Below are 20741 nucleotides of genomic sequence, written 5' to 3'. Positions count from 1 at the left end.
CAGACCCACGCTAGTCATCCTTCCCATTGACAGGACAGACAGCTGCACAACACTAGGGTAGGAGCAAAAAACTTCAGGGAGGACTGGACCAACCTACTCCCAATAGCCAACACCCTCAGGGGTCCTGGGAGCCTGACCCTTGCTCAGTGTTGTGTGCGGAAGGCGTGGGGGCATTCTTCATCGTGAGACAGTGCAGCCCACACTAGGCCTTAAGTAGAAATACAAGGTGCAGAGGAGAAGAGCTGCTAGTTTTTTAGGTATTTTATTTGGGATTGGATTTCTGTATATTGCATAGAAATTATATATAGTTATACAAGTTTGAGATTGATTTTGTTAGAAAATGCTGTACATGTATTTCTAATCTTGTGCAAGATATTGTACCTACACAGTTCATTTAACAGTGTAATGCAATTTGCTAATCCTTGAATGATAGTATTACCAACTACTAGGATATAAAGAAAGGAAAGTTAGTAGTTAGACATTACAGTCAAACTTGTAGTAATGTTAGGTGTGTTTACAGGGTCAAGCAGGGATGTATTTTATGCAGCCCACACTAGGCCTTAAGTAGAAGTGCAGGGTGCAAAGGTGAAGAACTCCTTTTTTTTTTACAGCAGTTACAGAAACAAAGAGGTTTGGGTGTGCACAAGGAAGCGGTGCAGGAGGAGGCCATGGGAAAGGCGCTGGGGAAGGGGCCATTGCTCTGGCTTAGCTCCGAGTGGACTACTTCTTCTTCTTCTGTGCCCGGACCTTTGAGCCAAGAGCCCACAGATCTGAGTACAAGTTCCGCTTCAGGATGGCGCTGCTGCACAGCACGGCCCCTTGTAGGGCCCCCATCAGCCCACAGGTGAAGATATCTTGGCCTAGAAGGCAAAAACGGTGACCCATGAAATGTCTACCCATATGAGGATAGAGCAAGGGTCCTTGTGTTCATCCCTCCACATCAAGGCCGCCCACAGAGAAACAGCTTCAGCTCGACCCCAGGACTGTAGTCAGCCAAGGCAGCCCAGCTCCTGGCATGGGAGCTGAAGGGGAGGGACAAGGAGCCCTGAGGATGGGGACAGAAGACTGTGCCCGGGAAGCCCAGATTCTAGCAAAGTGAGGCACTGTACCTGTCAGGTAGAGGTTGGGGATGGGGGTTTGGGCTCGTAGGGAAGCCATCGCACGAGGATGCAGACGAGCCAGGTCGTGGTCAGCCCCATAGACGGCACCCCGGGGAGCAGCCAGATAATACTGGTTGGTCAGTGGGGATCCTCCAGTCACACTCTCCACCTAAGGAGGCAAAAGGGCCGGGCAGAGTGAGCAAGGGAATTGCAAGGGCTGCCCCTTCCTTGAGACTTGTTACCTCAGGCTTTATCCCTGAACCCAAGAAAAGACAAAGCACCCTGTATGTCAGCCCTACCTTGCCCTCCAGATGTGGGAACAGTTTCATGACCACGGACATAGAGGCTTCCAGGAAGGCACTTTTGAGTGTCTCATAGTCATCACCCCGCTTGCCCTTTGGCTCTTCCTGCCACTCTTCAAACCACTCAAAGGCCATGGGTACCAGCATAGTCATTGTGGACCGGTCTGCAGGTATAAGGAAGGCCATGTTACTGCAGCCTGGCCCTCCTTTGCCCCACACCCAACTCCCCCGGGACCTAGAGTCCTACCTGGGAATCGGTCCTCCCAGGTTGGGTCCTTGCTTGATGGGAAGGCAATGAAAATAAGGGGAATGTGTTCTGGAGCCTTTTCCTTGGGCATAGAGACATAGCGTTGCATCCTGTGAATGAGGGGGTGTGTGACTGCCAATCTCTAGGCCACCGCCCTACCCCACCCCTGCCCAAAGCCAGCACCACCCAAAAGATGGTTCACTTCCAGGAACTCCCGACTGGGTGAAACAGACGCAGCTTTGGGATAAAAAGCCTTCCTAGGAGAGTACACGGGGACTGTGCACCTCCTCCCTCAACACATCCTGTTTCTACCTAGAACCGGGTCAAGGGTGGAAGCGGGGTCCTGTGGTTAAGGTCCAGTGCCCTCAGTCTTCCCCAACCCCTCCCAGCTTACGCTTTGTCCATGTCTGTGTCAAAATAAATGTAGTAGTTGGTGGACGGAAGCTTCAAGTCCTCCTTGGTGCCTCTCAGGCAGACGAAAACCGAGAACATGCTCATGCCGGGCCGTACCGTTGCCAGCTGCTTCTTCACATCTGGAGAGAGAGCCAGTGAGGACTGCACTGCAGGAGCTGTGGCCAGACCGCTACACCCTGCCAGGACAGCCTCCGGATGTTCCCTTTTCTGATCTGCAGCTTGCCGGCTAGGGTAGAGACCTTGCCATTTGTACAGCTATTTCTCCAGGGCCCTGCTCTCTGTCTCTTCCTGACCATGTCAAACAGCCTCAGACTCTTTCCACCTCTGCTCTGTGCACCTTTAGACATAGGTGCTGGCTCCCAGCACAGCTAACTCACAGCACCTCTGGACAATCAGGCTGTCTCCATCCTCTTCTTTAGATGTTTAGATTTTTCTTTTTCTTTTTTTTTTTTTTAAATTGTAGGTGTGCATGGTTAAGTGCATGTCTGGATATGCAGGGTGAAGTCAGTAGACAACTTGGTTATCTTCTTCCACTCTGAGGATCTAACTCAAATTACCAGACTTAGCAGCAAATACTTTTTTACCCTTTGAACCATCTCAGTGGCCCTTGTTTTGTTTGTTGAGGCAGGGTCTCATGGAGCCAAGGATGACCTTGAATTTCCTATCTTCCTGCCTCTACCTTCAGGGTGCCAAATCCACCACTGCTGTCTTGCCTGGTTATGGGGATCAAACCCAGGGCTTGATGCATGCTAGGCAAGCACTCTCCTCAACTGAATTTCATCCCCAGCCCCCTTCCGCCCTTTAAGTGAGTCCCTTTCTGTTCAAGTCCCAGTTTCTCAGGCAAAGGAAGGCAAATATACAGGCTTTGGTTTCTCAGCCTGAAGTACAGAGTCCAGACATTTGCATCTGACAGAACAGGGCCCTCAGAGTTCTGCCGTTGCCTCTGTGAAGGGCCTCTTCCCCTGTGTGGTCCTGGGTCCCCCAAATGTAAATGTTATGGTGCTGGTAACACAGACCAGAGATAGACAGTCAGAGGAGTGCCCAAGAAGAGTTATAACCCAGGCTGAGTTATAAGCTCCACAGATGAAATGTCAGTTGGGAAGACCAGCCTCTTACCTGGAAGACCGTGGACACTCTCCGGCAGTAAGTGCTGGTAGGTGTTGAACAGTCCTGCACTGGAGATAACAATTGGGCAGTGGATGTTCACCAGCTCGTGTCCCTTCTTCACGCTGACACCTGCAGGCACCAGAAGTTGGCTGAGCTGCTGGGAGTTCAAGAAGAAAAGGGCCTATACCCTTCTCCAGATCTCTCTTAAGTGTGGCGGGATGTATATTGTGGGATCATACTGTGAGGCCCGAGTTTGCGTCTGCATTAATTAAATAAAATCAACCTTGGGTCAGGAGGCTGAGTTAGCCACTAGCTGACAGAAAGTCATCACAGAGAGTCACAGGGTGTCTGTAAGAGGATAAAGGCAGGGGAAGTAGGAGGAGGGGCTTAGTGTAGCGTGGGTTCTTTTGTTTTGGCAGAGCAGAAGAATGTTCTCTTTTGTGGAGATGCCAGCAAAGAGAGAAGGTCGGCTAGCTGCTCCTCAACCTCTCTGAGCTTACCCCAGCCTTTGACCCCCGAGTCTCACTGGTAAGTAGAAGGATACAGACTTAGGTAAACGCTGTATTTGGATGCTGCCAGAGAAGAGGGCCAGTAACTGCGGAGACACGTTTGCTGGCTAAAACAGCAGCAGATTCAAGCGTAGCCTCTGTGCCGATGGAAAAACACTTAAGGGCTGGGGATGTAGCTCAGTGGTATAGCCCTTATCTAGCATGTGTGAGAACCTAGGTCCAGTGCACCCCTACCCCACAAAACAAATAAAATCCAGGAAAGCCTCAAATACATTTCTCTCAAGGCTACAGTTGTAGCCATGGCATGGTGACATATGCCTGTAATCCTAGCATTTAGGAGGTAGAAGCAGGACAATCAGGAGTTCTAAGGACAGCCTCAGCTAGCTAGTGAATCCGAGGCTAGCCTGGACCACATGAGACCCTGCCTCAAAAGATGAGTTCTGCCGGGCGGTGGTGGCGCACGCCTTTAATCCCAGCACTCGGGAGGCAGAGCCAGGCGGATCTCTGTGAGTTCGAGGCCAGCCTGGGCTACCAAGTGAGTTCCAGGAAAGGCGCAAAGCTACACAGAGAAACCCTGTCTCGAAAAACCAAAAAAAAAAAAAAAAAAAAAGATGAGTTCTGTCTATAGGCACACTATCCAGATGTCTCCTAGGGCAGACCCTACTTTCTCAGCCCTGGAAGTTCCTCAGCAAAGCGGGCCTTGGCTCAGCTGCGTCTGTGCTTGCCTTCTCCAGCTCTTCCTGCCCACCCCTATGGACTTGCTTATCATGCCTTGCCGTCCAAGAACACTGGTTCTAAGGAGTCCCAGGCCCTCCTTCACTGCTGCCAAGTTCTATGTCCACAATCCTCCCCAGATGACTCAACCTTCAGGAAACACCACAGTTTCTGTGATCTGCTGTGGCCTGTGTGTCCAGCGTTATCTCTGGCCCTTCTCATATAACCATTATGCCAAACCTGATCTTTTGTAAAAATTGTATTTTTCTTCTTTTATTTTGTGTGGGGGTGAGGTGCTGCAGTCCACATGAGCTCAGAGGACAGGTTACAGGGTCAGTTCCCTCCTTCCAACATGTGGACTGTAGGAATCAAACTGAGGTCATCAGGTCTAGTGGCTGGGACATTATCCACTGAGCTATCTCAGCAGCCTAGACTCCAGCCTCTTAGCCTGCATGAACAGGCTGGCTCATCTATAGGGAGACCCCAAGTCTCCTTCACCCTGGCCCACAGCACGGACCCCCCCCCCCCCCGGCTCAGTGCAGCTCTCTTACCACAGGCTCGCCCATCAGAGTCCAGCAGCACACTCTGTACAGTGGCATGGGTGAGGACTGCACCCCCGGCCCGCTGAATCACGGGGATGATATGGAAGGCGATCTCACTGGAACCTCCTCGGGGGTAATATGCCCCTTGTAGGTAGTGGTCAACCAGCAGAGCATGCAAGGAAAAGGTCGTGTGGCTGGGGGTTACTCCTACAGAAGGAAGGAAGAAGGAAAGAAAAGGTGAGCAGGCAAAAGCAGTCACTTGGCGCCATGCAGGAAGAAACAGGGCTTCCTGTGAAGGGTCACATGAGTCCAATCTAGGATCCAAATGCTCCCGAAGGCCCAGGGAAAATAGCAAGTTTATTGGAAATATAAATAATACTCCCTGAAAACCACTACCCTGCCAAGACCAAGGAAGTCACTAACACTGTTGGCTAAAGAGAAAAATCGCCCTGGAGCAGTGTGACAGTACATGCCTACAATCTCAACACTCAAAAGCTAAAACGGAAGGAAGGATCAAAGCCAGACTCGGCTACGGAGAGTTCCAGACCAGCCTGAACCAAGTCCGAACCTGTCTCAGAGGAGTGAGGGATGTGGGGGAGAAAATGTACTGGGGATGTAGCTCAATTAGCAGGATGCATGCAGGAAGGTCTGATTTGATCTCCAGCACCACATAAACCAGGCATAGTGGCAAATACCTAAAATCCTAGCACTAGCAAGGTGGAGGCAGAAGGATCAGGAATTTAAGGGCATTCTTGACTACAAGAATGCAAAGCTTGCCCAGAAGACAAAAAGAAAAAAGAAAAGGGAGAAGAAAAATCTAGAAAGTAGAAGAAAAAAGAATTTCTACCAGAGTCCAGCAGGGGTCAGACTTCTCAGCCCTTATCTTCAAACTCCAGCAGACCTTAGTCTACCCTGGCTTGTCAGCTAGGCAGATGGGAAAGAAAGACCAAACGTTGGGAGGGCAGCAGCTTAGAAGAGCCTGGGCCAGTAGCCACCCACCGTACGTGGGGAAGATGTAGCTGAGAACAGCCCGGAGCTCGGGGGAAGCCCCGAGCTGCTGCAGGACCTCGGCCAGGCTCTGGGTCGATGCTCGGCAGAATGGGGAGAATCGAGTCAGCAGCCCAAGCTTGTAGAGGAGCTGGGTCAAGGACAACGGGAGGTACTTCAGCAGGATGGCGTGGAAGACTCCGCGGGACACCACCTGGGGAAGAACGGGCAGAGTGAGTCTTCGAACCGCTGGAGCCCAGGCACCACGCCAACAGCCAGCACTGACTGCAGGCCCAGCAACACTTACTCGTGTCTGAATTTCTGGACCTAAAAAAATTTAAGCTGGGCAGGCATGGTGGCTCAGGCTTGTGATCCCAACAGCTGAGACGCTAAGGCAGGAGGGCTGCCATGAGTTCAAGGGCAACCAGAGCCACACACTGACACCCAAGCCAGGACTACATAGCAAGACTGTCTCCCGCACCATAAAACAGTAACAGCAAATAAATGGACCCTAAATTTTTCTCATTCTTCACACTAAAATGAGACTATATTTGCTCTTCCATTTCTTGGTCAAAAAAAAGAAAAAAAAAATGGTTTTTCATATGGAGACCCACATATATCCCAGTGACCTTGAACTCCTAATCCTCCTGCTTCTGCCTCCTGAGTACTAGGATTACAGGATACATCACCAGGCCCAGTTTAAGGGGTGCTTGGGATCTACTTCAGAGTTCTGTACACGCTAATAAGCATGAGCCATTTCCAGCCCTCAAATTCCTTTCAAACACCCTGGTCCATGTGTGATTGATAGCATACACCCAGCAGAGGCAGGGGGATCTCTCTAAGTTCCAGGCCAGTCAGGGCTACATTGTGAGAATCTGTCTCAAAAATCACAAAACAAAGAGTCTGGTTCATCTCAAGACTCCCTCAAAGCCTGACTTCCCAGGGGTACCATCTAGAGGTCAGAGTGAGGGTAGCAGCTGAAGAGTCTAGTCTGGCAGGGTGCAGGCGTATACAAGTGTACACTAGATTCAAGACAGACATGACTAGTCCTACCTGCCTCCCCAACTCAGTCCCTCCCAACCAGTTACTTCACCAATGAAAAAGTCAGTCTTGTTGGAAATAAACTGGGGATGCTGATCATGGCGCACGCTACCTTGACTAGCTCCATGTACTTGTCAATGACAGCTTCTTCCTTGGGGAACTTCTCCTTAAGGCCCTGGATGTATTCTTTCCTCCCAGTGTACATGGGAAACTCCTTTCGGCCACCAGGCCCTTCTAGTATCATAATGTCAAAAGGGGAGTCCATGGGGACCCAGTCCAGCTGCCCTTCAGTGATCTGGTCCAAGATAAAACGGCCAATGTTGCCTTCCTGCATTTTTCCAATATAATGGATTCCTGTGGGGAGGTGGAAAGAAAAGGAGGCACAGAGATAAGGGGATCGGGCCCTGGAAATGTGCCCAGTAAGGAAGAGGTTTCCCTGCCTGGCCAAGTTCATGCCCAGAGAGGGCTGCCCACCCTTTCTATAGGAATGTGCCAGAACATATACCACCCAGTGCTTGCCAGGCCAGACAGAAATGGAGATGCCCAGAAAGAAGCTGGGACATCCAAAACATAGAGGTGCCCCCATATTACCCTATTGTGTGTGCCCCATATCACTCCACAGTGCCCATTCCTAGCCTTCGAAAGACAGAGCCATGATCCCAACCCTTTTCCAAATAAGCCTTACCAGTGTCAAATTCAAGGCCATTTTTCCCGAAGGTATGGCAGCAGCCTCCTGCCTTGCTATGTTGCTCCAGTACAAGGACTCTTTTGCCAGCTTTGGCCAGAATCGCAGCTGAGGCCAGCCCCCCAATGCCACTGCCAATCACCACGGCATCCAGCTTCTCTGGTACTCGATTGACTGAGAACGCTGTAGAAGGGAGGAGACAGAGTGGGCTTCTCAAATGAGAACAGGAAAGCAGAGGTGTCAGAGAAGCTGGAGGGGACTTCTCTAGCTTGCACTGTGTAAGAAATCTCTAAGGCAAGCTGGGCATGGTGGTGCACTCCTGTGATCCCAGCACTTGGAAGGTGGATTAGGAGTTCAAGGTCATCCTTAGTTATACAGCGGAACTGGAGGTCAGCCTGGGCTCATTAGACACAGTCTCAAAACAGGACAGACCCATCTAGGGCAGTTCAGCACAGAATTCTTGATTAAGATGTCTCAAAACACTTTATCAGAGAATACACAGGACCCGGCAGGCAAAATAAACAGTGATGAGCTGGGTCTTAACCCGTACTATGTACTTGGGGATTTTCATAACTTTCAAAGAAAGTAGAAGTCAGCTAACTACTGTAGAACAAAACCAGAAAGAAAACGACGTGTGTGTGTGTGTGTGTGTGTGTGTGTGTGTGTGTGTGTGTGTGTGTTGGTGGTGGTGGCTCAGGGAACTGAGTTTCTTTGGAAGAGGCAAGGTCTATGAATGCCAGTGGAGGTGGAGCAGGCAGGGCTGCTCAGAGCTGTTATTCTGAGAAGCCACACGGCACCAGCCACAAAAGGAGGACGGCTGGTGTGGCAGGACACCTAAGAGAACCAAACTGGGACGCACACCCAACACAAGACTTGGTTTTTGTCGTCTTCTCCTGTTCTCTTCTTTCATTTCCCCCATTTATTTACTTTCCTTGATTCGGGTTTTTTGGAGACAGGGTTTCACAATTAGTCCTAATTGGCCTGGAACTCCCTATTGTAGAAATCCACCTGCCTCTTCTCCTCAGCACTGGGATTACAGGAATGTGCCACTATGTCCAGCAAAACCTGTTCATTAAAAATCACTGCCCCATTACAATTGCAAAAAAAAATTAAAAAAAAAAAGAAAGAGAAAAAAGTCAGGCTGAATAGATGGCTCAGCCATTAAAAGCAACTGATGCTCTTCCAGAAGACTGGGGTTCAATTCCCAGCACCCACATTGCAACTCAAAACTGTCTGTAACTCTAGTTCCAGGGGATCCAACACCTTCACACCAATGTTCATAAAATAAAATTTTAAAAAAATGTTTTTGGCTTTTTCGAGACAGGGATTCTCTGTGTAGCCTTGGCTGTCCTCGAACTCACTCTGTAGACCAGGCTGGCAGAGATCCGCCTGCCTCTGCCTCCCAAGTGCTGGAATTAAAGATATGCACTGCCACCACCATGATAAATTAAATAAACTTTTAAAAATAAAAAAGTCTTCTCAGTGTTTAAAAAAAAAAATCACTACCCAAGGCCAGGTATAGGGGCTCACAGCTTTAGACTTAGCACACAGGAGGCAGAGGAAGAAGAATCTCAGTGAATTCAAGGCCAGCCTGGTCTATATAGCAAGTTCCAAGGCAGCCAGGACTACAGAGAGACACTGTCTCAAAAAAAAAAAAAAAAATCACTGCTCAAGCCATGGTGGTTTGTTTATATCTGTAATCCCACTGTCTGTAATCTTGCTGATGGCAAGAGAATCACTGTGAGTTTGAGGTACGCTTGGCCAACATAACAAGTTCTAAGGTAGCCTGGAATACAAGTATAAGATCTTCACCCCTCCCCAAATACACAAACAGTAACAATAAAATAACTGGGTGTGGTATGCCTTAGGAAGTAGACACACAAGGACCAGGAGTTCAAGGTCAGTCCCCAGTAGTGAGTTGAGGCTGGCCTAGGCTTAAATTTACAAGCAAAAGGCCCCTGGAGGTCAAACAAGAGATCCTTGTTTGTTTTTTTAAGGTTTTACATTTGAGGGTTTTGGTTGTTTTGGTGTTTGTAGAGACAGGTCTCACTGTATAGTCCAGGCTGGAATTAAAAAGTTATACCACTTTTCCCAGCTCCAACATTTCCTTAAAACCTTGATGGCCAGGCATGTTGATGCATGCTTGTGATCCCACTATCCTGTAGGCAAAAGCCAAATGACTGCTCTGAGCCTGACCCTGGGCTTCGTAGTGAGTTTGAAAGCAACTCTACACGTGGTTTGTTTTTTGTTTCTTTTTTCTTTTCCTTCTTTTTTTTTTTTTTTTTTTTTTTTTTTTTTTTTTTTTTTGAGGGGCGGGTTTCGAGACAGGGTTTCTCTGTGTAGCTTTGAGCCTTTCCTGCATCTCGCATTGTAGACCACAACTGGCCTCGAACTCACAGAGATCCGCCTGCCTCTGCCTCCCGAGTGCTAGGATTAAAGGCGTGCGCCACCATCGCTGGCTGGTTGACTGGAGAGTAAGATTCTTATCCCGAAGCAGTAGTGAAACTCTGAAGTTTTATAGTCAAGTTTCAATCCTATTAACTGAGACTACTACACTTTTCCTGTCAAACCGCTTGCTGGGAAAATTTTCTGTGCTGCTCTCCAATACCCCCGAGCTTACACAGGAGCATAGGAAAAAGTTGGTTCTAGAACCAAGTAGGGGAAAGGTGTCTTATTTTGTGTGAGCTGTTAGCGGAACAGATTCCAACCGGACGAGCTGGGACTAGGTTATGCCAACATCTTGGCGTGGCAAGGGTAATTAATGCCTGCACCCAAACCTTCAGGAGCAAAGAACACTGAGATGTGGAGCCTCCGTGTGCAAGTGAGTTTTCCCAATACTTTTTTTTTTTTTTTTTTTTTTTTTCTAATGGGCAGACGGAGGTCCGTGCCCTGCATGAGCAGAAGGCCAGAGAGCAGTCCTGGAACCCACAACAGTCCCTCCAGCTGACCTTGTTTGAGAACCTTCTTCCTGGCCTCCTTGTCGGTCACCAGGGGTTCAGGTGGCCGCTTGACATCCTGGGCGAAGGGGTTCGGGGAGCTTCCGCCGAAGAGACCCACGTAAACTCTGAGGAGGACCGCCAGCAGCAGCGCGGCCAGCAGCACTACGGCGACCCACATCTCGCTTCCTGGGCTCGGAAGAATGCGTCCTTTCCGTCCGAGCTCGGTTTTTATGACTGAAGCTCCGCCCCACTAGTTTGTTGTTGGAAGAACACCAAAGGAGGGTCCAGGAACTTTGACCAATGCCCTCGCAAAACGGATGAAGTTTGTCCATCCTGGCCCTTCATATGACGTTTGAGGCACGAGATTTCCATTGCCTGCTGGGAAATGTAGTTCTAGCACGGGACAGGAGGCGCTTTGCGCCTGCGCGATGAGGCCCCGAAGGGGATGTGGGATCTCTACCGGAACGCTGGGGACGCGTCCGGTGAGCCTTGGCTGGGGTGAGGGAGATGAGGGTGAAGGGGACGATGTGGGATGGAAATGGTCGCCGCGGGGACACACAAGGCTAAAAGTTGCAAGTCTGAGAGAGATCCCGCCTGGGAGGCAGAGAAGACCTGGGTCCTGGTGCCAGTTCTGCGATGGATTCGCTGAAACCTCGGAGGCAATTCATTGCTTTCCTCCACTTTCCCCTTACAAGCAATGAGAAAGTTTCTGTCCTCAAGTCCCCACAGCCTCCGCCTGTTTGGGTTTTATTGATGAATTAAGACCCCTGTTGAGAACTGCGCAGGCGCTCTCCTGATTCTGTCTGTCACTGCCCCAGGGCTGGCAGCCGAACGAACACTGGTCCCTGAAGTTGCCCCTAGCTGGATCCCCTAATCTCAGTCACTCTCTAGGAGCCTCAAAGTACAGAGCCACCTAGGAAGAAGCCTCAAGAAAGACCGTCAAGGATCATCATACCTATGTGTGCATTTCCTTTTAAGGATAAACCAGCTTCTAAATCACCTCTTTAGGTTAGCTCCAGCGGACAGTCTAGATATCCTACCCTCTTAACGTTGCCCTTTGAAGAAAGTAGGTCTGAAATAAGTACTTGACTTGAGACTGATTGTTTTTTATAGGAAGTTCATTTCCTCAAATACCAACTATCAGGAAGAGTGACTTCATAACTTTGAGTATTTTGTCCCTTTTACAGATCCCAGCAGGGCTCCAGTCAACTGTGTAAAGCAAGTCATGCTTCTGTGCTACTTGGTTTGTTTCCCACACAGTAAGAGGAAAGCCTTCCTGAGACTGCCGCTGCCCTACCTACCTGTTACTCCGCCAGGTTAGCTGATGTGTGTGTTTCATCCCGTGCTGGCTGTCATCCAGGGGCAAGATGGGAGGAAAGGAAAAGAGAGGTAGATGCTGAGGTTCCAGAGAGAGAGAGAGCTAGTTCCTGGGGTGCTACAGGTAAAGGATTACCACATCCTTCCTAGATCACAGAGAGTCAGGTGTCCAGCCCAAAAGTTGACAATGATCCCAGTGTGTTACTGACAGCCATTCCTTGGAGAATATAGATCATATTCCCCCAGTCGAGCGAGCGCTGACTCTGGAGATCCTGCCTTAGCCCTTTGAGCCTGTGAGAGGTGTGATTTGTCAATTGTGTGAAAACCCCCCACCCACATTTTCTTTCCCTCCGTATTAAGAGTGGAACCTAGTGTCCTGCCACTGCACGCCAATGCCAGCCTTTCCACCTGACTCTTCGGTGTGTGGGTGTGAGTGTGCGTGCCCATGCAGAGACAGGAAGACCAGAGGAGGACTGCCAGGTGCCCTGTGCTATGCCTTCAACCTTTGAAGTTGGGGCTCTGCTGGAACGAGGCCCAGCAACGGCAGTCATTTTATCTTCATCCCCCATAATGCTAGGGAGCCAAACTCGGGTCCTTCCCCTGAAGCAAGCTCTGTCACCCACGGAGCGGTCTCCCCAGTCCCTTGTCTGGTTCTGTATTAATTTTATGTAGTCGGGGGTGAGTGGAATGCCGTGTGCCATGGTGCGTGTGTGGAGGTCGGAAGACAACTTGGTTCTCTTCTTCTACCAGGTGGGTCCCTCTGGGGATTGAACCCAGGTCACCAAACTTGCTGGCAAGCTCTCTACCCACTGAGACACTTCACCTGCCCTTATTTTGTTTTTCATTGAGACAAAGTCCTTGCTATGTAGCCTCAGCTGGCCTGGAACTCTAGGTAGATCAGGCTGCCCTCAAACTTACAGTGATCCTCCTGCCTCTGCCTCCAGGGGCATACACTACCATATCCATATTGAGAATGATCTCTGATCTTCTTTTTCCTGCTTGCTTTCTCTTTTCTTTTCTTTCCTTTTCTTTTCTTTTCTTTTCTTTTCTTTTCTTTTCTTTTCTTTTCTTTTCTTTTCTTCAGTGTTGGGAGTTGGACCCAGGACCTCACACATGATAAGCAATAATAGCTTTACTTCTGATCTATATCCCAGGCCTCTTGTTTTTATCTTGAGCCCCACACATCAATCCCTGCCACTAAGATCTTGGAAACTCTTGTCCATGAGAAGAAGACTATCTCTGCTTGACACAAACATCTGATGTGGTAGGCATCCATGATGTCTGGTTCCCTCATGATTAAGATATGATCTTTGCCCCGCCCTAGTCCTGAGGCAGACAAGAGAGTAGGGCTAGAGTCCTGAGCTTTTCCACAGCGTTTTGTCCCAGCCCTTGAGAAGCAGAAGCAGGCCTCAGCTACATAGCAAGTATGAGGCCAGACTGAACTACATCTCTATCCTGTTCTGTATATCTATATCCCTATCTCAGAGGTGGGGAGGGCTCATCAGTTAAGAACATTTGTTGCCCTTGCAGAGGAACAGGATTTGGCTCTCAGCACCTACATGGCAGCTTACAACGATCTGTAACTCCAGCTCCAGGGGATCTAACATACATGTACAGGACAACTGTGCATACATGGCAGACACACACACACACACACACATCCACATGAATAAAAATAATATCTTTTTAATTGGGTGTGGTAGTGTGGGAGCACATACTTGTAATCCAAGCATTAGAACAGTGGAGACGGGCAGATCTCTAAAGCTCATTGGCCAGCGAGCCCAGCCTGCTTATTGGGTTCCAGGCAAATGAGAGATCCTGTCTCAAAAAACTAAGGTGACAGGACCCTGAGGAACAACAGCTGAGGTTGTCCTCTTAACTCTCACACAAACAGATGTACACCTACACACACAGGACCGTGCATGTGTGCACACACATAAGTTGAGCTGGAGATGTAACTCAGTGGTAGAACATTCCCCTAACATGTATGAAGACCTAAATTTGATCCCCAGCGCCACAACTACACACACACACACACACACACACAGACTCACACACAGAGAGTTGACCATTTTGGTTTGGCAAGTTTAGGATATCATGCATTTTGAGTTTTTCTATCACTCTAGGAAGCAGGTTCAGCATCATAAGCCTCAGAGCTCCACCTGTGTCTAAGATCTGAACAAAGCCAGAGCTCTTCAGTAAAGTGCAACCACCACTTAGCCTCACCCCTATAAGCCAGCTAGGTCTCAGTGACATCGTGGCCAGAAACAGACCCCACTACTTAGAATAGACACTGACAGTCCACCCCTGCTCCCCAGTACCCTGTATGGCCCATCCGATCCTGTGGTGTGGGCAGTAAACAGTAGACATCTGGCTAAGCATCTTGTTTATTTAGAATAGATTCACAGTTGATGGAAGATTTTTAAAGTCCTTTCCCCCTCGAATAGAGGCGTAACTGATGAAGCCAGTTTTTTTCTTCCCCCACCCTCCCCCCATCTCTGTTTTTCCAGAGTGAGGCTTCACGGTCCCCAGGGGCTCCTTTCAAGACTCACAGAATCCTGCACCTTGGTGATGGCACAAAGGGACTGTTTTCTTACTTGTAGCCTGAATGACTGCCAAAAAGGAAGGCGAAGATAGAGAGAGCACTTGGGCCTGCGGCTCTCCTGGTAGCTTTGGACCTCAGACCATCGAATCAAACCCTTCCAGAGCCCGAGGACAAGGCTCATCGGAACCAGTGATCTGGGGTCATGAATGAAAAACCTTGCTCTTTCGGGACGGAGAGCGAATTCCGAGATGGACAGGTGAGTACTCCTACTTGGAAAAGAAGGTGCTGTTTGGGCGCTCTACTGTTCATGAGCCAGAGAATGTGGGGTTTTAGAAATACTTAGGGAAAATGATCATATATCTTCGTTCTAGGAGAGAGTGGGCTGAAGGTGTAAGTTCGGCAGGACAGCACTTGCCTAGTGTGCCCACAGCTATAGTTCCATTCCCTGGATCAGACAGACAGGCAGGCAGGCAGAGACAGAAGACGCTAAGCCATCCTGGGGGACAGCTGTGAACTTAACACTCGGGAGGTAGAGACAAAAGGATCAGGAATTCTAGGTCATCCTCAGCTACATCTGAGTTCAAGGTCATCCTGGGCTAGAGAGACCCTGTCTGAAAAACAGAAGATTCTGTCCACCTGTAGGTGGTAGCTTGTTTTCTGGGTGACTCAGAGAACCTTGTTTCCTTTTGCCTGGGTTGGGGGAGGTGGATGGTGTCTGAAATTCCCTAAGAAATCACTAGTGCTTGGACTCATATCAGTTAACTTACTATTTTCTTCCCTGTCGATCATTGGCTTTGGCTGACTGTCTTACTTAGCTTTTATTTGTTTATTTGTTTGTTTGTTTGTTTTATGTGCATTGGTGTTTTGCCTGCATGAATGTCTGTGTGTCAGATCTTAGAATTACAGACAGTTGTGAGCTATCATGTGGGTGCTGGGAACTGAACCTGAGTCCTCTGGAAAAGCAGTCGGTGCTGTTAATTGCTGAGCCCTCTATTCAGCCCCCTTACTTAGTTGTTTTTTTTTTTTTGTTTGTTTGTTTTTGTTTTTTTTTATTGCTGTGATAAACACCATGACCAAAAGCAACTTGGGGAGGAAAGCTTTATTTCATCTTACAGCCCATCCTTGAGGGAAGTCAGGGAAGAAACCTGGGGGCAGGAACAGAACCGTGGAGGAACACTGCTCACTGACTTGCTCCTCAGGCTCGCATTCAGCCCAATTTCTCATACCTCCCAGGACCACCTGACCAGGCATGGCACCGCCCACAGTGGCTGGGCCCTCCCGCATCAGTTGTTAGTCAAGAAAATACCAGTCAGGCAGAGTGGCACACACGTTTAATCCCAGCACTCAGGAGGCAGAGACAGGCCGATCTCTGTGAGTTCAAAGTCACCTGGGTCTGCATAGTGACTTCCAGACCAGCCGGGGATACAAAGTGAGACCTGTCTCAAAGCAGCAACAAAAACAACTTGTCCAAAGGCCAGTACGACAGAAGCATTTTCTCAGGGGAGGCCTCTTTCCCCGATGACACCTGTTTTGTGTCAAGTTGACAGAAACATAAGCATAAACTGACCCCCTCGGGCCTCCTGGATCCACACAGTCACAGTGTGTGTCCATGTGAGCCTGGCCGCTCACCTACTTTCTGAACCTCCCCCTCTGACTTGCTGGCCAGAAAATGAGGTTCAGGGGCCAGAATAGAGACAAAGCATTTGCTGAGCTCTCCAGGGAGATCTCCTCATTCTCAGAAGAGGACAGACTGTTCTTCCAAAGGGAAGTCTCTGGAAGGGGCTGAAATGTAGACAGGGAAGAATGAAGTGAATCTGTTTTTTTTATATATATATATATAACACCAGGAATCACCAAATATTGAGAGAGAATTTCAATAAAAAATTATAGACGGATTTTGTGTCTTGTACTAGGTTGATGGTTGTGGAAAAAAACATCAAAGATGTACAAGAGAAGGTCTTCTGGAGCCTTTTGCAGGGAGACTTGGGTTACATGCAGGGGCGTCCTAAGACTTAAAGAGCAGGCTTAGAGAGATGGCTCCGTGGGGAACAACACTCGCTACTCCTCCAGAGGACCCACGTCAGGTAGCTCCTAGCCACCTATACCTACAGCTCCAGGGGATCGGTGTCCTGTCCGGCTTTGGCAGGCAGCTCCATACACATGACATGCACTCGTACAGATGCACACACTTAATTTTAAACAATAAAAATAGAGACCTTGAGTCCCAGCACTTGGGAGGCAGAGTCAGGGGGATCTCTGTGAGTTGGAGGGCCAGCCTGAGCTACTAATTAAGTTCCATGCCAGCCAGAGCAGCGTAATCAGATCCTGTCTCAAAAATAAAATAAGGGGCTGGGGAGATGGCTCAGTGGTTAAGAGCACTGGCTGCCCTTGCAGAGGCTCCAGATTCAGTGCCTGTACCACATGATGATGGGTTGTAACCATCTGCAGTTCCAGTTCCAGGGGACCTGATGCCTTCTGGCCTCTACAGGTACCAGGGATGTGTGATGTGCACAGGCGTACATGCAGGCAGAACACTCATACTCATACACACAATTTTTCAAGAAAGGGTTTCTCTGGGTAGCCTCAGCTGTCTTCGAACTCATTCTGTAGAGCAGGCTGGCTTCAAACTCATAGAGTCCACCTGCCTCTGCCTCTGCCTCCTGAGTGCTGGGGTAAAAGGCATGTGCCACGACTACCCAGCTGTACTTTTGTGGGTTTTTTGTTTTGGGTTTTTTGTTTTGTTTTGCTTTTTCAAGACAGAGTTTCTCTGTGTAACTTTGGAGCCTGTCCTGGAGCTTGCACTGTAGACCAGGCTGGCCTCGAACTCACAAAGCTCCGCCTGCCTCTGCCTCCCGAGTGCTGGGATTAAAGGTGTGTGCCACTACTGCCCAGCAACCCTACATTCTTTAAGAAGACATTTACAGCATTAGAACATTTTTCTTGAAATTTTCTCTTTTTTATAACTTGATTGTGTGGTTCTTGAGTGTGAATTTTATAGATGACAGTATCTGTTGCGAGGTCAAAAGGTTAGATACGCTTGCATCTGGTGAATTGTAACCCTTGACCCTCTAGTCAAAAAAAAAAAAAAAATTAATCACTTTTTTTGACCTTTGATAACCTAACAACTGAAACATTATCTCAGAATAATTCATACACCATTTATTCATATGTACCTGCCAGTCTAACAGAAAGTCCAAGAATCCAGCAGTTGTTTAGTCCCTGAGGCTGGATGTCTCAGCGGGACTTCAGTCTACACCAGAATCCCGAGAAAGTGGGTCAAATGTCAGTGAAGGGGTGGACTTGCCAACCAGGGCAAGGGCCAGCGGGCGGGCGAAGCCCAAGCTTCCTTCTTCCTGTCCTTGATGTAGGCTGCCAGCAGCAGGTGTGGGTCAGATTTAGTGGGTCTTCCCCCTTCAGATGATCCAGTCAAGAAAACGCCCTCAGGTGTAGCTAGCATCTTAGATTGTAGTTAATTCCAGATGTGGTCAAGTTGACAACCAAGAATAGTCTTCCATCTGTGTGTTTTTAAAGATGCTTGGGGCTGGAGGGATGGCTCAGCAGTTGAGAGTACTTACTGCACTTCAGAGGGCCTGGGTTCAATTCCCAGCACCCAGGTCAGAGGGCTCGTAACCGAAGGATCTGAGCCCTCTCCTGGCCTCACCGAGGACCTGCCTACACATGGCAGACTCTCAGATACATAGAAAGACACACACACACACACACACACACACACACACACACACACACACACACTAAAAGCAAGATAAAATGTGAAAATAATGTGCTTTTGAGCCCGGGAGATGGCTCGGTGGGTAAGACACCTGGTGTGCGGCATGAGGATGTGAATTGGGACCCCCGGAACCCCTGGAACCAGATGTGGTGGGCCTGTGCCTGTGACCCCAATGGAGAGATGGGAGGTAGATGTGGAATCCCCTCAAGGGTCCGGCTAGCCTGGCACACCAGCAGGGAAGAAGAGACCCTGCTTCAAAGCAAGGTGGGAGGTGAGGACAGATGCTTTAGGTTGGGTTCTGACTGTGCGCATACACACACCTCACACTTCAGATTATTCAAACTAATAGTTCCTCTTGTGTAAATCATGCATTTTCTACTGGGTTTAGTTTTGCAGTGTGTGTGTGTGTGTGTGTGTGTGTGTGTGTGTGTGTGTACACACGCACTCTAGTCTTGTTTTGTAGCCTAGGCTAGTCTCCAAAGCGACATCCTCCTGCCTCCACCTCCTGTGTGCTGGGATTGCAAGGCTGTACTACCACTGTCGGCTTGTTTTATTTGTTTGGTTTGTGAATATGGTTGAGTGGTTGGTTTGAGACAAAGTCTCCGTGTATGTTTTAAAATTTATTTTTATTAATTCTTTAAGAATTTTGACGAGGTGATGGCGCACACCTTTAATCCCAGCACTCGGGAGGCAGAGCCAGGCAGATCTCTGTGAGTTCGAGGCCAGCCTGGGCTACAGAGCGAGATCCAGGACAGGCACCAAAATTACACAGAGAAACCCTGTCTCGGGGAAAAAAAAAAAAAGAATTGTGTATATGTATACAATATATACATTTGATCCTATTTGCCCCCTACTTCTGCCCCTAACTCTCCCCAGAGCCACTCCAACCCCTCCCAAATTAATGACCTCCCCTTAATTTAAAAAAAACAAACCTCAAGTCAGGTTTGTTCTGCTTAGGTGCTTGTGGGTGTGGAGGGAACCCCTGGGCACTGGGACCTTCCAGGCCCCACATTTAGAGAAAACTGACTCTCCCTCCCTGTCATGTGCTTGCTTGCTTTCTTTTTATTTATTTATTTTTTGGTTTTTCGAGACAGGGTTTCTCTGTGTGGCCCTGGCTGTCCTGGAACTCACTCTGTAGACTAGGCTGGCCTCGAACTCAGAGATCTGCCTGTCTCTGCCTCTCAAGTGCTGGGATTAAAGGCGTGCGCTGCCGCTGCCACCACCACCGCCGCCACCACCACCTAGCTGTTTTGTTGTTTTTTGTTTTTGTTTTTTTAAACACTATTAGGGGAAAGGTTTGCTGAATGAAAGGGCTGGGCAAAGTGCCTAAATGAACTTCGCCGACAAAAGTCCCAAGACTTATAACAATAGAGAAACCAACATAAGATTTCTCAGGGGCTGGTGAGATGGCTCAGCAGTAAAGGTGCTTGCGGCCAAGCCTAATGAACTGAGTTCAGTTCCCCAGACTCACATGGTAGAAGGAGAGACCTGACCCCTACAAATTGTCCTCTGACTCGCACACGCATACCGTGGCACAGTGTCCCCCATACATACATATATACAAGCATATATACGTATATATACATAAAGTGATTTCTTTAATAACATTAAGTAATCCCTTTATAGTTTTTCCCTCCCTTCTTCTACCTTCTATCCTCCCTTCCTTTCTCTTGTGGTGGTACCCTAGTCTATTCATGCTACACAGTGCTGTACCAGCTAGCTACGTGCTTATTTTAAGATCATATAATCCCAGTGTCTCAAGGAAAAGCCTGCACCACCACCCACTCTGTGGGAGTTGAGGGTTGAGATAGGCTCTTCTGTAGCCCAGGCTGGCCTCAGATATCTTGATCCTCCTACCTCTGCCTCCCAAGGACACCATCATGCCTAGTGGTTTGTCTTTATAGTATTGTGTCTGATTTCTCTAAGTTCATTTCTCTGTGATTCTAGGAAAAGACGAGAAATTTAAACTGTGGTCTGAGGGAGATTGCTGCAGGAAGTTGACCCTGGTCTGTCTGTCTGTCTGTCTGTCTTGCAGGTGGAAAGTGTCTCTGCTGGGCACTCTTCATTGTACCCGGACAACGGTGCACTCATGGCTTTCAGAGGAATTCCTGTACGTATCACCCCCTCTTCAGCGCCTCTCCTGCCAACATAAGCTTTAGGGTGCTGGGGACACCGGAGGGCAGAGACTCCAGGGGTTCACATCTGGGAAAGCACACACCCGCCACACAAGTCTGCCTGATAAGCTCCTACCACCCAGAGGGTGAGCATAGAGTGCACTAGGGATGCCAAGGGCACACCACAGTCTCAGAGGATTGTGGGCATTTGTGTCTATTTATCACTCAACAAGGGCAGTCCTTTGTCCCGCGTTAAAGACCTGCAACTTCACAGTCAAGGTCTTCCGGGAGCTTCACTTTAAGAATAACTTTTAGACTGGAGGAGGTGGTGTAGGCCTGTAAGTCCCAGCATTTGAGAGTCTGAGGCAGGAAGACAAGAGTTCAAGGCCTGCCTGTACTACATAGCTATACTCTGTCTTGAACAAAAACAGGGTTGAATTTGGGACTG

General features: G+C 48.8%; 2 protein-coding genes across 8 annotated transcripts in view; one reads left to right on the top strand and one right to left on the bottom strand.

The window, feature by feature from the left end:
* Positions 1–246: 246 nt before the first annotated feature.
* Retsat (retinol saturase) lies at positions 247–10900 on the bottom strand. The gene is made up of 11 exons (XM_028855159.2): positions 10597–10900; positions 7649–7831; positions 7076–7317; positions 5935–6136; positions 4945–5142; positions 3180–3299; positions 2044–2182; positions 1650–1759; positions 1400–1566; positions 1110–1269; positions 247–860 (listed from the first exon to the last, which is right to left on the bottom strand). The coding sequence occupies exons 1-11, from the start codon at positions 10763–10765 to the stop codon at positions 721–723; spliced, it is 1830 nt and encodes a 609-aa protein (XP_028710992.1). The 5' UTR covers positions 10766–10900; the 3' UTR covers positions 247–720.
* Elmod3 (ELMO domain containing 3) overlaps positions 10089–20741 on the top strand; it is a 34620-nt gene continuing 23967 nt past the window's right edge. The window contains exons 1-4 of one of the 7 annotated variants that reach the window (XM_037203822.1): positions 10089–10469; positions 11775–11903; positions 14415–14705; positions 20215–20289. In XM_037203822.1, the coding sequence (XP_037059717.1) occupies positions 14652–14705; positions 20215–20289 (129 nt within the window). In that variant the 5' untranslated portion in view covers positions 10089–10469; positions 11775–11903; positions 14415–14651. The other 6 variants (XM_028855166.2, XM_028855165.2, XM_028855161.2 and 3 more) reach the window with 6 other exon arrangements.

This window comes from Peromyscus leucopus, chromosome 3, assembly GCF_004664715.2.
Source record: "Peromyscus leucopus breed LL Stock chromosome 3, UCI_PerLeu_2.1, whole genome shotgun sequence".
NCBI classification, from domain to species: domain Eukaryota; kingdom Metazoa; phylum Chordata; class Mammalia; order Rodentia; family Cricetidae; genus Peromyscus; species Peromyscus leucopus.
This window is presented reverse-complemented; position numbering and strand designations above follow the sequence as displayed.